The 17,119-nt window shown below is 34.4% G+C and overlaps 1 protein-coding gene across 1 annotated transcript in view; it reads left to right on the plus strand.

Moving 5' to 3' along the window:
* The window catches only part of stau2 (staufen double-stranded RNA binding protein 2), a 124,929-nt gene that overhangs the window by 49,793 nt on the left and 58,017 nt on the right, over nucleotides 1–17,119 (plus strand). Inside the window, exons 6-7 of the mRNA XM_073830546.1 lie at nucleotides 5,830–5,989; nucleotides 16,017–16,124. Of these exons, the coding sequence (XP_073686647.1) occupies nucleotides 5,830–5,989; nucleotides 16,017–16,124 (268 nt within the window). The remainder of the gene's footprint in view (nucleotides 1–5,829; nucleotides 5,990–16,016; nucleotides 16,125–17,119) is intronic.

Genomic DNA, 17,119 nt, shown 5'->3' on the forward strand with positions numbered 1-17,119 from the left:
TAACTAGAACATTTCTGAAAAAAGTATATGTAGATCAAATGACCCTTAGTTCAGTATAATTCAGTACATGGCACATGTCTGTTTCAGTTTTAGACTTTTCTCTGTTCACGTTTAAACAATCATGAAAGCTTTTAACATAGCGAGTGGCCAATGATGTACACAACTGTTCAAAAGTTTGCTTTGGGATGGATGTCATGCCCTACATTTTTCTCATTGAATATCCAGTTTCACTCAGATTATGGAAGAAAGTGGTTGCAAACAGTTGACTCCAGCAAAGTGTACCATTTAGTTCCAGGATCTGATTCTAAGGATCGAGTCCAACACATTTTGACCTTGTTTCATGCCTGTTGTTGATGTATTTTTAATTCCCCACTTGCTGATAAGAGCTAAAACCGTGAGAGCGTGATGATTTTGGAAAGCAGCAGCTACTTTTTAGCACAGTTCGGTCCCCAGACGCTGCAGAGGAGTGTGAATGGGTTCTCCCCGACGAGGGAAAGGGGGAGAGCTGACGCTGGGTCAGTCGGTACCGTTCCTCATAAAGGCCTTAAAGTGCAAACAGACCCTTAAATCTGCCCACTGAACAGCGGCCTGACAGCCCTGCATGGGTGAGCCAAAGTTAAGATAAAGAAAGCGGGATATATGTGAAGCCGCTTTTGTTCGGAGCTCCTTCGCTTGGAGCCAATGGGAGTCATTATTTCACCAACTCATTGTTATGTCATTGACCCCATGGAAGAAGGGCCCTTTAATTTCACCATTTATTACTCTACCAATATTGTTCGGGTTCCGCCTCAGAAATAAATCTGTCTTTTCTCTAGTTGTTTTAAAGCTTTGTACACCACTCCCATCAGCCTTTGTGTCTTTAGACACTTACTTCATTGGAGCGCAGTGACAGCGGAGTGAAGGGGCTACATAATAATGTACCATATTGCTGCATTCATAGTGAGAATAGGTCTTGATGCTCAACTAGTCTAGTCTGTTAGTTAGTCTATAGTTTAGATTTCTTTAGTAGCATGGTTTTTCTGGAGTCCCCCAGTTGTCCTCAGTGTGAAAAGATAGATCTCAAAGTCATACATTCATTGTTGGAAAGGGATCCATATACACAAAAATGCTGGAAAACCAAAGAATTTGTTGGACCTGAAGGATTTTTCTGAAGAACAGCGGGCAGTTTAACTTTAGAACAAACAAGGGACTCATGAACAACTATCACTAAACAAAAAAAAACAGCTGTGGATCATTCAGGTTACAACACGGTATTAAGAATCAAGGGGATGTAAACTTTTGAACGGGTTTGTTTTTCTAAATTCAATTATTATTTTCTCTTGTGGACTGTCTGTAAACATCTTTTATGTGAAATATCTTATTCAGGTCAGTACCAAATAAACAATAACTTGCGTTTTGTATGATTCCTCTTATTTTAGTAAAATAATTAACATTTTGCAGATTCTTAAAGGTGATGTAAACTTTTGACCTCAGTTGTAGGTTGCCTTTGGTGTCATCAAACGCTCCCTTCAGGTTTATTTTTAAAGGATTAGTTCACTTCCAGAACAAAAATGTACAGATAATGTACTCACCTTCTTGTCATCCAAGATGTTCATGTCTTTCTTTCTTCAGTCGCAAAGAAATTGTTTTTTGAGGAAAAAATGTCATAATTTCTCTCTATATAATGGATATGTATGTTGCCCCCATGTTTGAACTTAAATGCAGCTTCAAATCTCTAAACGATCCCAGCTTATCTAGCGAAACAGTTGGTTATTTTCGAAACAAATTGACAATTTATATACTTTTTAACCTCAGATGCTTGTCTTGTCTCGCAATCTGTGTCAATACAGTTAGGATATGTCGAAAACTCCCATCTCGTTTTCTTCCCCAACTTCAAAATCCATTTAAGTGTATACACAGCCTGTACTACACAAAGCACAGCAGAAAGACATCTTGTCAATCAACTTGTAGTCTCAGCCTCAGACGTCGCGCCCACAGAACGTTGGCTAAACGTCTGATGCATATGGTACGCTTAACTGGAAACACTTCAGGAATGTCGAAGTCGTCATCTGATTAGTTGAATTTGATCGGATATCCGGAAGACGCGAGTGTCGCGTTTATTTTCGGTTTGCCGGGAAACAAAGCGCAGACTGATTTACTCAGCGTTTTGATAAAATGTACTTATGCAGACGCCATTGATGTCATACACATTTGCGATGTTCGCGAACAAATTACTGACTTACTGCTTGTTCTCCCTTCAATGCTGGTTATTTCAATGACTGACTTGTTGCACGCCAGTCTGTTGTTGTGGGGGCATTTCCACACACCGAAACCTGACACTGAATGAAACGAACTGTGATTGGTTGTTTGACATGTCGGTCAAACGGCCTTATGGACGGGCCTTGGCCACTGAAAGCTGCCATGAATTTCTGGCTACGCAAGACTAATCAACTTGTAATGTTTCTGCTGGCGTGCATGTTCAAATGAACGTTTTAAACAGTGTTCCTGCCGTGCAAACAACATATCTTACGGTACTACCGTATGGGTGATACTACCGTTTCAAAAATGCAATGGCATCGTGGGTATTTTTAGGCTTTAGTATCGCGATACTACCGTAGTACCGGTATATCGTGCAACCCTAATATGTTCCATTCATTGGTTTTCAGCAATGACAAGAATTTTAATTATTATGGTAATTATTAGCTTGTTGTATCCAGTGTTGGGAATAGTTACAGTAATAATGTTACTTTTTGCAATAACTACACTACCAGCCAAAATTTGAACAGTAAGATTTTTTTTTTGAAGATGTCTCTACTGCTCACCAAACCTGCATTTATTTGATCCAAAATAGAGGAAAAATCAAATTTTGAAATAATTTTACAATTTAAAATAACTGTTTTCTATTTGAATATATTTTAAAATGTAATTTGAGGAGCTCTTTTCCAAAACACTATAAATCCATTTTAATCGTTTTCATGAAAATGACTTTTTTTTTTATTTTTTTATTTTTTATTATTACCTAGACCCATACATTTTGTTAATACTCAATTTATCCTATTAAAATGTTTTTTTGGCTTAGTCTGAACATATTAAACAATGATTGTTAGATAAAACAACATATTAATTTAATATTTCTACAATACTGTTGATTATAATTTCACTTTTTTTTTTTTCAAAATGCTACAATTCCATCTTTTTTTTTTTTTTTTCCAAAACATTGTTTGTTTATGTCTTAAAAAAAACAAGAGTACATGCTACATATGACATTAGGGACTATAAATTAATATAAAAGTCCTGGAGATGAAGTATGGCCCTGTCCTGACCTTGTTTGGTCTTTCTTAAAACTTGTTAAAATTCATCATTAGGTCGTCCGGTGACAGCTTTTAGTTTGCGCGTTTTGGTTTGATAACTCCGGGGTTGTGTTTCATTATAAATGGACCAAAACGGAGGCTTTTGAAAACGATGGTGTGGCTGCCCACATTCTCTCTGCGTATCCTTGACGACCATGTAAACAATCACATCATGTTCGTTGCTGTACCCATAGATATGTATAAATAGATTCCCCTTTTGACCGCTCCAAGCACGTCCTCCATATAAACAATAGGGAATCTACCTATACACGCTACACGCTAGTGTAGACGAGGATCGTTTTCATTTTATAACGCCGTTTTAAAACGAAAACGCACTAGTGTAAACAGGGCCTAACTGACGAACCTTCTATTTTTTGTTGTTCTTTGTGATTTTCTTTGTCTAGTCTGTGTTTTTTCTACCCACAGGTGTAGGTATCACTGGCTCATCCAGGCCATCAAAAGTGTTACTAGAGTTTTGTAGACTGAACACACATCTCTCGCTTCAGAGCTCCACCATGTTGGACTGCGTCGAATGCTCACCGAATTCTGATTGGTCGAAAGGACATATCGCATTTAGATTAAAAATAGGTTCGGCACTTATAGAGACAGAGCGACACCATTCATAATCTGAAAACCAAGCCCACCGTGGGGAAAAACAAACCAACGCTCTCCATTGACTTTGTATTGCGGGAAGGTGCCTCCTTGTCATTTCTGACTTATAACAAAAATCGGAACAATGTCTAAAAGCTGCTATGTGACAAGGTGTACAGTAAACAAGCTAAAAAACACAGAACTACGTTTTTATAAGCTGTCGACCTAAAAAACAAGTGTTTAAGAACACAAAAGTAGAACGCAACGTGTCTTGTTACTCTGAGAACTACGCCCGCTGGAGGGAAATTTAACGGTGACAGTATACATTCATTATTTGTAACCATGTCAAAGGATTATTTCACCACTCTGAAAGGAGATATATTAAGAAACAAAATTTTATTTGTCTGTCAGTGCACCTTTTCCTTACTTTCCTTTTGTTGGAGAAATGATCCAACTGAATGGCCCAACGTGAAATACCCTGACATCTACAACTATTTGTGTCGTTAAACACTCGTTTAAGCTCATAGCAGCTTTTAGACATTGTTCTGTTTTTTGTTATAAGTCAGAAATGACAAGGAGTCCGCTTCCCCGCAATACAAAGTCAATGGAGAGCGTTGGATTGCATCTTGCAGTACATTTTAAACAAGGAAATATAGCGATTTGGCATGAATCATTAAAGGAGCAGCGAATAGGTTCAGTACACACCAAAATGGCATAATAAACTCGACTTGGCGTTTATCGTGTTTTGGAAAAGAGCTCTTCGTTTATTCCTGTGATTTCAAAGCAATTTTTTTTTGCATCATTTATCCAGTTACATGATCCTTCAGAAATGATTCTAATATTCTGGTTTGCTGCTCAAAAACATTTTTTTAATTATTATTCTGTTGAAAACTGCTGAGTAGAATGTTTTTAGGTCCCTTAATGAATAGAAAGTTCAGAAGAACAGCATTTATTTGAAATAGAATGTCTTTATCATCACTTTTGATCAATTTAAAGCATCCTTGATAAATAAAAGTATACATTTTTTTTCATTCCTTTGAATGGTATAGTGTATAATGTTACAAAAGCTTTTTTTATTTCAGATAAATGCTGATCTGATGCTGGACCTTTGTATTCATCAAGGAATCCTGAAAAAAGCTACTGAACTGTTGATTGATAATGATAATGATAATAATAATAATAATAATAATAATAATAATAATAATAATAATAAGTTTCTTGAGAACCAAATCAGCATATTAGAATGATTTCTGAAGGATCATATGCTGAAGACGAGTAATGATGCTGAAAATTAAGCTTTGATCACAGGAATAAATTACATTTTAAAATATATTAAAAAAGAAATCAGTTATTTTAAATAATGCTTTTGTATTTTGAATTAAATAAATGCAGGCTTGGTGAGCAGAATAGACTTTAAAAACATTAAAAATCTTACTGGTCAAAAACTTTTGACTGGTAGTGTAACTAATTGCTGTTGCCAGGTAATAAGTAAAGTAATAATATTACTTTTGAATTAGTACCTAGTAACGAGTAATAAATGACATTTTTGAGTAACGAGCCCAACACTGATCGTATGTAATTTTAATATTGCCGTATTCCCGATATCTAACTGAACTGAATGGCATGGGCGGAAGAACAAATCCTTATTTATTTTGTTGCTTCCTTTCCATCACAAGTCATGTTTTTCCCGTCATTCTTTTCAATTAGCAGCTGGCATGTTCAATTCAACTCCTGGTTGCTTTTCTAGTGTCTATCGTTTCCATTCTAAAGTTTGTGCGGTAATAAAACTGCCAAGTTTCGATAAGATAATCCTCTTATAAATCAAAGGGCTTTTTTTTCCCTTTTACCTGCCTTTTTCTCTTTCACTCAACCTTTCCTTCTCTGTCTCTTGGCTTTCTCCCAAACCTAGGTACCATTACCCAGTGCCTAAGGTATTTTATGTGCAGCTGACAGTGGGGAACAACGAGTTTATCGGAGAGGGGCGGACTCGCCAAGCTGCCCGACACAATGCGGCCATGAAAGCCCTTCAGGCCCTGAAGAACGAACCCATTCCAGAGAGACCACCTCAGGTAACCTTCACAACTGTCCCACCTAACAGAACACACTCAGTCATGTGATCAAATTCATTCTTTTATTGATCATCAAAGACAAAAAAGGGTTTAAGCATAAAAACAGTAAGTGTAATACCTCTTTAAATTGTTGTTGTTTTTCCAAAAAAATATTAAAACGTTTTCTGTTTAATTCAATTGCATTTTCGTTTTTGTTTTTTTGAACAAAAAATAAATATCATCCATTTTTCCCTAATTTACAGAAGACACCCACTGAATTGTCATTCAGCGTAACAAACTTGATAGGCATATTTACAACAAAAATCTATTTATGACATACTAAAGGACAAACTACTTTCACCCCAAATACTAATATAATTTTACTCATTTAAAACACAATAAAATTTAATATGCTCCCTTATTCTTTTATATATTTTAATATGTGCAGAGCAGAATAAGAATGTTGTTTGACTTTTTGCATAAATATAAATGACAATGTAACATTTTAACCAAATCTTGACATTTTATTCACCAAAAACTAATTTGAAACCTTAAAAGTAGACACTTTACCTACATTTAATGTGCTTTCTATGGACATAAAAAAAACTTTTGTAAATTTCTTTCGACGTGGACATCTCAGCGTCTTGGACCCTCATACAAATGATCAAAAGTGACAGTAAAGACATTTATAACGTTACAAGAATTTCTGTTTCAAATAAATGCTGTTCTTTTGAACTTTCTATACATCAAAGAAACCTTAAGCATTCTACTCAGCTCTTTTCTACAGAAAAATTATAATAAAAACATGTTTTTGAGCAGCAGATCATAATAGTATGATTTCTAAAGGGTAATGTAACTGAATAAATTATTCTAAAGAATTTGCTTTGGAATCACAGGAGTAAATTTCATTTTAAAATATATTCAAATAGAAAAGAGTTATTTTAAATAGTAAAATAATTTCAAAATTTGACTGTTTTTGCTCTACTTTGGATCAAATAAATGCAGGCTTAGTGAGTCTTAAAGAAAACATTAAAAATCCTACTGTTCAAAAACTTTTGACTGGTAGTGTAGTTATTGCAAATTTAATATTATTTCTCTAATTACTGTTATTTTCAACTTTTCTATTTATCCTGAAACCTGAAAAATCCTGGTGTTATCCACATAAATTTGTTTTCGACATTCATAATAATTAATAAGACATATTTCATAAACATCAAATCAGCATATTAGAGTATTTTCTGAAACTTAAAGAATCATGTGACACTGAATACTGGAGTAACGACTGCTAAATATTCAGGTTTGACATTACAGGAATAAATTACTGTTAAAATGTATTAAAATAGAAAAATGTTATTTTAAATTGTAATAATAGTTCATAATATTATTGTTGTACTGTGTTTTTTTTTTTAAATAAATGCAGCCTTGGTGAGCATAAGGGACTTTCAAAAACATTGAAATAATCGTCCAAACATTTAAAAAGTAGTGTATATATAATCAAACAAAACAAAAAAACTTCAAGATCCTTTATTTTGTTTTACTAATTGTTTTTACATATGTACAAATACACTGAGACCATAATAAAAGTCCTTATTTTAACACTTGGAAATAAACAGAGCTTTTAGATTTTGAATTGTTAAAAAAAAATACACTACTAGTCAAAAGTATTTGAACAGTAAGACTTTTAATGTGTTTTTAAAGACGTCTCTTCTGCTCACCAAACCTGCATTTATTTGATTCAAAGTACATAAAAAACACTACAATTTAAAAAATATTTTTTACTATTTAAAATAACTGTCTTCTGTTTGAAAATACTTAAAAATGTAATTTATTCCTGTGACTTCAAAGCTGAGTTTTCAGCATCATTACTTTAGTGATCCTGGATCCTAAAGAAATCATTCTAATATTCTGATTTGCTGCTCATAAAACACTTATTATTATAATTATTATGTTGAAAACAGCCGAGTAGATTTTTTTCAGGGTTCTTTGATGAATAGAAAGTTCAGAAGAACAGCATTTCTATAATTTCTTTCCCAAAAAAGTGTAGTGTGTAAAGTTACAAAAGCTTTGTACTTCAGATAAATTCTGATCTTTGGATCTTTCTATTCACCAAAGAATCCTAAAAAAAAAAATGAATTTAAATATTGATAATAATAGTAATAATAAATGTGTCTTGAACAGCAAATCAGCTTATTAGAATGATTTCACAAGGATCATGTGACACTAAAGGCTGGAGTAATGATGCTGAAATGTAGCTTTGATCACAGGAATAAATTGCATTTTAAAATATATTCAAATAGAGAACAGTTATTTTAAATAGTAAAAATATTTCACAACATTACTGCTTTTGCTGTATTTTGGATGAAATAATTGCAGGCTTTTCTTTAAAAAAACAAAAAATCTTTACTGTTCAAAAACTTTTGACTGGTACTGTGTATTTTCATTTTTGTGCCAGTTTCCTGTTTTTCAATTTGTGAACTTGAAAGTCTGTCAAACTACATATTCATAACCTGTTGTCACGAAAAAATGATATTCAGGCTGACGATCCAAGTCGCGATATTTAAGAAGACACAACTGTCCTGTTTCCTCCTCATCTGTCAATGTTCACAACATCTCCTCCTCCTTTAATTTCTGTCAGAGCTGTGTTTGCACGTAGCTTGGGGCCATCCTTCAAAATACTAATTTCTCCCACCGGAAATCATGTTACATTGTGCCCCAAATGCCTGGCATCAACCAATGTTATTTAAACCGCAGTGGCGCCTCTCCTGTTTAGTCTTGTCCCCCTTCTGTCTCCATAATGAGGGCTTTGTCAGACGCTTCTTCCGTGTATTGCTTTACAAATTGATACACGCCATACCTGTGCACACCTCAGGGCAAAACCATGTTTGTCTGCATGTCTCCCCACTCCTGTACCACATATCAAACCTCGAGGATGAGTATCATGCTCACACAAACAAACACACACACACACACACACACACACACACACACACACACACACACACACACACACACACACACACAATGGGTTTCATTCACTTAGTTGTGCTATCCCTCATTTACAGTTATACAGATTTATCAACGTCAGAATGAGAATAAGAGCAAATTTATGTGAAAGTATAAACACTTGCGCAATTCAAAGTTGCTATGAATGTTGGATGTTACTTTTTTAGTATTTATAATGTTAATTATTAGCATCCTCAATGGATTGCAGTTTACACAACAATATGCAGCAGCACAACAGTTTTTAATATTAATGATATAAAAAAACTGTAAAGAGCTGTTACCTCATTTAAAGGGCTAGTTCACCCAAAAATGTAAAGTAACCACTGATTTACTCACCCTCAAGCCATCCCAGACTTTTTCCTTTCAGACAAATATAATCAGAGTTATATTAAAAATATGTCCTGGCTCTTCCAAGCTTTATAATGACAGTGAATGGCTGTTGAGATTTTGAAGCCCAATAATGTGCATCCACCTATCATAAAAAGTACTCCACACTCTTAAATGAATCTCCTCTTAGCTTATATCGACATTTTTCTTTCTAATTCATGACCGGTGTATATAACAGTTAGCGGAAGCTAGAGATTATGGTTTATAAAGTTTTAAATATGGATATTTTTGTTATACAAATGCATCGCTTCACTTCAGAAGGCCTTTATTAACCACTCAGAGCTGTGTGGAGTACTTTTTATGATGGATGGATGCACTTTATTGGACTTCAGAATCTCGACATCCATTTACTGTCATTATAAAGCTTGGAAGAACTAATTATTTTAATGTAACTGTATTCGTCTGAAAAAAGAAAGTTGTATACACCTAGGATGGCTCGAGGGTGAATAAGTCATGGGGTAATTTTCATTTTTGGGTGAACTATATAAAGTACCAATGACCACATTGAAAGCCCTCGTCTTTATAAAATACGTCTTTATCGTCTTTTTAAAATTTTGATGAAATTTTTTAAATTGAGTAAAAGAGCAAATTTATGCACATACAGTTGTGGTCAAAAGTTTGCATACACCTTGCAGAATCTGCAAAATGTTAATTATTTTACCCAAAATATGAGGGATCATACAAAATGCATGTTATTTTTAATTTAGTACTGACCTGAATAAGATATTTCACATAAAAGATGTTTACATATAGTCAACAAGAGAAAATAATAGTTAAATTTATAAAAATGACCCCGTTCAAAAGTTTACATGCACTTGACTCTTAATACTATGTTGTTACCTGAATGATCCACAGCTGTTTTTTTGTTTTGTTTTGTTTTGTTTTGTTTTGTTTTGTTCAGTGATAGTTGTTCATGAGTTTGTCCTGAACAGTTAAACTGCCTGCTGTTCTTCAGAAAAATCCTTTAGGTCCCACAAATTCTTTGGTTTTTCAGCATTTCTGTGTATGTGAACACTTTCCAACAATGACTGTATGATTTTGAGATCCATCTTTTTACACTGAGGACAACTGAGGGGGTGAAAACGTTTTGAATTTGAAGATCAGGGTTAATTTAACTTATTTTGTCTTCTGGGAAACATGTAACTATCTTCTGTAGCTTCTGAACGGCAGTACTAATAAAAAAAAAAAAAAAAAAAAAAAAAAAAGGTATTTATGCAAAAATGTACACATCTTCATTCTGTTCAAAAGTTTACACCCCTAGCTCTTAATGCATTGTTTTTCCTTCTGAAGCATTAGTGAGCATTCAAACCTTTTGTAATAGTTGCATATGAGTCCCTCAGTTGTCCTCAGTGTGAAAAGATGAATCTCAAAATCACACAGTCATTGTTGGAAAAGGTTCAAATACACAAAAATGCTGAAAAACCAAAGAATTTGTAAGACTAGAAGGATTTTTCTGAAGAACAGCGAGCAGTTTAACTGTTCAGGAGAAACAGGGGATTCATGAAAAAACTATCACTAAAAAAAACAAACAAAAAAAACAGCTGTGGATCATTCAGGTAACAACACTGTATTAAGAATCAAGTGTATGTAAACTTTTGAACAGGGTAAATTTTCTAAGTTTCTAAACTGTTTTCTCTTATGGATTATATGTAAACGTCTTTTATGTAAAATATCTTATTCAGGTAAGTACTAAATAAAAAAAATAACATGCGTTCTGTATGATCACTCTTGTTTTGGTAAAATAATAAAGATTTTCCAGATTCTGCAAGGTGTATGTAAATTCCTGACTTCAACTGTACCTACCTGTTGCGACTTTTCTGTGCTGGTAAATAAGGACACTAGCACCATTGTTAGAGAATGAGAGCTGGTGTTTGTGGCTTAGCTGATTTTTATTGTCAAGTGCACCATGTTTTGCTTCCTCTCAACACGCTCATAAACTCACAAAGCCAATTGTTTACCATGTGCTAATAGGCAAACGAGCGCATGCCAGAGTTGTCGAGGGAATAAACAAGATCGCGGTATGTACAGTAAAACACAGCTCTGAATGCGTAGTAAACAGATCCCAGGAAGCTCCTTAGTACCGTTCAAGACTGAGTAACAGGTTCTGTCCACTGGTTGTCATGGGAACGGTGCTCAGTGACCGCACACTGTAAGCAGGAAATCTCTCAGATGAAGATGTGCTGACAGAAAGGCGGATTTGAGGGGTTTTCAAAGGGAAGTGGATGATTAATCCATCAGAAATGTTGATTTTCAATTTGCGCCTTTAGCAGATGAGCCTAAATGATGTTTAGAAGATGTTTGTTTTATATCAGAGACTAATGGTTTCTTATTTTAGATTCTAAAAAACCTGAGGCTCAGCTTAATAGATTCAGATGTTTTTGATACATAATGCACATGTGCATTCAAAATAAACAAGTCTGTGTTTTAAATCAAAAATATCAACATAATTAGTTTTTGGAGGGGGTGTTTTTTTTTCTTCTTCTATTTTTCTCTCTGTTTTCAATAATCTATTTTTCTATTTTCTATAAACGGTCTTATTGACCGATTTGTTTATTTTATTTTTTTATAAGGACCATATAGTTTTTAGAGGTTCTCTGTAAGAAATTCACATATTTCTAAATGTATGGTCCAGATTAACAATACATTATTTTTTATACAGTGGCATGTGAAAGTTTGGGAACCCCTTGCAGAATCTGCAAAAATGTGAATAATTTTAACAAAATAAGAGAGATCATACAAAATAATTTTTTTTGTTTGTTTTTTTATTTAGTATTGTCTTAGATATTTTACATAAAATGTTTACATGTAGTCCACAAGACAAAAAATAACTGGAAATATTAAAATAATTCAAACACAACTGTTAAAAAAATGTTCAAATGCTCACTGATGCTCCAGAAGGAAACGGATTGCATTACGAGCCGGGGGGTGAAAACTTTTGAACAGGATGATGTTGTCCAAATTTTTCGTATTTTGTTAAAATCTAAAAATTTTTCATTAAGTACTGCCCTTTGGAAGCAACAGAAGATACTTATGTTTCCCAGAAGACAAATTAAGTACAATTCACCTTTAAATTCGAAAAGTTTTCACCCCCGGCTCTTTATGCATCGTGTTTCCTTCTGGGGCATCAGTGAATGTTTGAACCTTTTTTAATAGCTGTGTTTGAGTCTCTCAATTGTCCTCAGTGTGAAAAGATGGATCTTAAAATCATACAGTCACTGCTGTAAAGGCTTTAAATATGCAAAAGATGCTGGAAAACTGAAGAATCTACAGGACCATCACAAAACAAAAAAAAACAAAGCAGTAGATCATCCAGCACACATAGTATTAAGAATCGACTTTTGAAGGGGGTTATTTTAATAATTTAATAACATGATTTTTGTCTTGTGGACCATATGTAAACATCCTTTATGTAAAATATCTTTCTCAGAACAGTACTAAATAAAAAATAATGTGCATTTTGTTAAAATTATACACATTTTCACAGATTCTACAGGGGGTTCCCAAACTTTTGCATGCCACTGTACATTATTGCTGGTAACAACAACAACAACAACAGTAGCAGAAGCAGTAATAATAATATTATCGTAAATGTTATTAGTTGTTGTTTATATATTTATTTCTTTATATATTCTTTATATATTTTTTTTTTACTTTTCATGGAACACTACATAACTTTTTTGCCTGAAATGTTTTAAAATAATAAAACGGTTTGTTAAAATGAAACTAATATTTTAGTAATATATTTCTATTATTATTTATGAGCCAAATTTAAAGGGATAGTTCACTCAAAAATGAAAATTCTGTCACTAATTACTCACCCACATGTATTTCCAAAACTGTAGGACCTTCCTTCATCTTCAGAACACAAATTAAGATATTTTTTTTATTCAATCTGAGAGCTTTCTGACCCTGCATAGATGGCAACGCAACTAAGAACATTCAATGACGAAAAAGGTACTCAGGACATTGTTAAAATAGTCCATGTGACATCAGTTGTTCAACTTTAATTTTAGAAAGCTACGAGAATACAAAGAAAACAAAAATAACAACTTAAATTCAACGATTTATTTTTTTCAGTGTCTGTCTTTGACGCTTAGTAGTTAACTTTCAGAACAAAAATGTACTCAACCTCTTGTCATCCAAGATGTTCATGTCTTTCTTTCTTCAGTCGTAAGGAAATAGTTTTTTGAGTAAAACATTTCAGGATTTCTCTCCATATAATGGACTTCTATGGTGCCCCCGAGTTTGAACTTCAAAAATGCAGCTTCAAATGGCTCTAAACGATCACAGCCGAGGAAAGAAGAGTCTTATCTAGCAAAACGATGGGTTATTTAAAAAAATAAATAATAATAATTACAATTTATATACTTTTTAACCTTAAATGCTTGTCTTGTCTAGCTCTGCAAGACGAGCGTTTGAGATTAAAAAGTATATAAGTTGTAAATGTTTTTAGAAAATAACCAATCGTTTCGCTAGATAAGACCTTTCTTCCTTGGCTGGGATCACTTAGAGCCATTTGAAGCTGCATTTAAACTGCATTTTGGAAGTTCAAACTCGGGGGCACCATAGAAGTCCATTATATGGAGAGAAATCCTGAAATGTTTGCCTCAAAAAACACAATTTCTTTACGACTGAAGAAAGAAAGACATGAACATCTTGGATGACAAGAGGGTGAGTACATTATCTGTAAATTTTTGTTCTGAAGGTGAACTACTCCTTTAAACCACTGAAGTCACACGGACTATTTTAACAATGTCTTTACTACCTTTCTGGGCCTTGAAAGTGATAGTTGCGTTGCTGTCTATACAGGGTCAGAAAGCTCTCGGATTTCATCAAAAATATCTTAATCTGTGTTCCAAAAATGAATGAAGGTCTTATGGGTTTGGAATGACATGAGGGTTAGTAATTAATGACAGAATTTGTAATTTTGGGTAAACTATGTTTTTAAGGTCACTCTTTTGTGTAGTTTTTTTTTAAAAACCTTCTTCAATCATCTCAAATGACTTGAAAAGTCATGGGAAATCGCTGGTTAGAAAGCGTGGGATAGCTGTATTTAATGTACGTCTGGATGCAATTGTAGTTTGAGGGAGAACGGTGTGTTGAACGCTTCTCAAAATCTGGTAAATGTGTGAATCTTTAATTTCTTTTGTGCCTTTTAAACTCCAGGACATATAAAAAAACACCATGACTTTGAGTTTGTAAACTGATATAAATAAATCTCTGCTTTTTGATCATTATAACACATGTGACAACATCAAATTTAGCTTGTGACCTGTCAGATCAATTTAAGATCAGCACACAAACAAACCTTCACAGTCTGTCACACAAAGTCTCACACTCTCCAGACCACCTGACGGCTCTCCATCCCAGACATCATTAACAGGCGTTTGAAGGAAACGCACAATGACATCATGCCGTGCGACCGCTATAAGGACGACACTGAGAACGCAGTATTGAATGTCTGCAAAAGAACACAACTTGATCGAGCGCTCTTAGATCACACACTCCTGTTCATGTATTGCATGAGAACACACTCTTCATTCTCAAAAGAAATGTCAGTAGTGTAATGGAGGTGACCAAGATAATATGCTGCAGGGATCATATTAAAAGTCACCCTTTGGAGCCTGTGTGAGAGTTCTGTTGCAGCTCCTTTTATAGTTGATAAGATATGAATCGGAACTAAGGGAACTGCTTTTGGATCAGTTTGAAAGCTTTCGCTTCTTACAAAACCAAGCCACTTTCTTCAGAATCTTAACTGTTCTACAAAACGAGAAGCATCTCTTTTCAGTAGAGTTACATGAGAAACCGCAGTCATGCGTTGAAGCAGACCCACCATCAGGTTTGAGATCATACAGCCTGTTCTTAACATCTACAGGCAGGTTTTCATTCTGTTAGAGAGGGTAAAACGCAGGTTGGGGGCTCATTTGAGGTCAGCAACAGAAATCTTTGTAGCATAATAAAGGGATTGTTGAGAAGAGGTAATCAAACTAAGGCACCATTATGCATTGAGTTTAGTGAGTTCTCGCTAAAAATACATAGTTGATAAATATTGTGACACTGCGTTAAAGGATTAGTTAAAAAAGAAATAAGGTTTTTGAGGAAGACATTCCAGGATTTTTCTTCATATAATAGACTTTAATGTGGATCAACGGGGTTGATGGTCCAAATTGCAGTTTCAAAGTAACTTCAAATGGCTCTGCACAATCGCAGCTGAAGAATAAGGGTCTGATTTAGTGAAACAATTGGTCATTTACTACAAAAAAAAAAAACTCGATATATATTTATTTTTAACCACAAATGCTCATTTTGCAGTAACTCTGCCTGCATAACTTCACGTATTATGAAAGTGATTGTCATGTGAGAAGTCGTAGACATGCATCCCTAGTGCAAGATGATCATTTGTTGTTTACAAGTATATAAAAGTTATTATTATTATTATTATTATTATTATTATTTTTTTTTTTTAGAAAATGGCCAATCATTTCAATAGATAAGACCCTTATTCCTTGGCTGGGATCATGTAGAACTCTTTAAAGCTGCATTGCAACTGCAGTTTGGACCTTCAACCTGTTGGGTCCCATTGAAATCCATTAGTCATGCTGCTGTGCATACTAGGAGCTTTTTTGTAATAAGTCTGTTTTGTGTTTAACTCTTTCAGTGTTCAGAGGAGAAGAAAGAAACCGAGGAGAGCAGCGATGCCAGCAAATCCGAGATCAGCCTGGTCTACGAGATCGCCCTTAAAAGGAACCTGCCTGTTAACTTCGAGGTAAAGTAAGCTATTTTAACTGAAAATATAAAAGAGATTAACACTAAAGAGAGTAATTCAACAATAATTTTCATTGCAAAGCTATTCCGAGTTCTAGTGATCCTATTCAGCTTAACTGAATAAACCTTTTCTTTGTACTCCACAACTCTCAGCTTCTCAAAACTTCTCAGCTAGACAGCACAGTATAGTCCTAAAGCGGTTATATGTTATTGTTAGTTCAAAACCAGTTAGGCTGAATGTAACACTGTTCCTCTCTACATAGGTAGCTGACTTCTAAATTCGGTCATGAAACTGTAGTTTGTTGCATATGCAATCAATGAGCTTGCTGCTTTACATTTGAATGACTGGTTAGCATTCACTATAGCATTTTGCAGCACACTGTCGGAGTCCCTCTAAAACCCTTCACCTTCCCCAGCTCCACCATGTTATTTTTTATTTAGTATTGACCTGAATAAGATATTTCACATAAAAGATGTTTTCATATAGTCCACAAGAGAAAATATTAGTTGAATAGTTGTTCATGAATCCCTTGTTTGTCCTGGACAGTTAAATTGCTCACTGTTCTTCATCCTTCAGGTCCCACAAATTCTTCATTTTTTTTTAGCATTTTTTGTGTATTTGATAGGGGTGTAACGATACTACAAACCGAACCGAAATATCGCGATACACCAACCACGATACGTATCGTGAAACTCTCGTGGCGTACCGCGGTACTCTCACCCCCCCTGCTGCCCATTGTTGGGGTTGACGTCACTTGTCTCTAACTAATTTAACCAATTTAAACACATCTTTATTTTATCACATTTGATTAAATTGTATTAGTAATGATGAGCTTTTGTTCTAAATTTTGTTCTAAATATTATATTCTAAAGTTAGTATTTTCAAAGTGCATGTCATGTCATGTGACTTGAGTGAGCGTTCACACTCGGTTACTACTCAGGGCACGACATTAACGCTTGTCCGGGACAAGTGGATTTTGTGAAAGGGCAAGTGAA

This window comes from Garra rufa, chromosome 24, assembly GCF_049309525.1.
Source record: "Garra rufa chromosome 24, GarRuf1.0, whole genome shotgun sequence".
Classification (NCBI taxonomy): domain Eukaryota; kingdom Metazoa; phylum Chordata; class Actinopteri; order Cypriniformes; family Cyprinidae; genus Garra; species Garra rufa.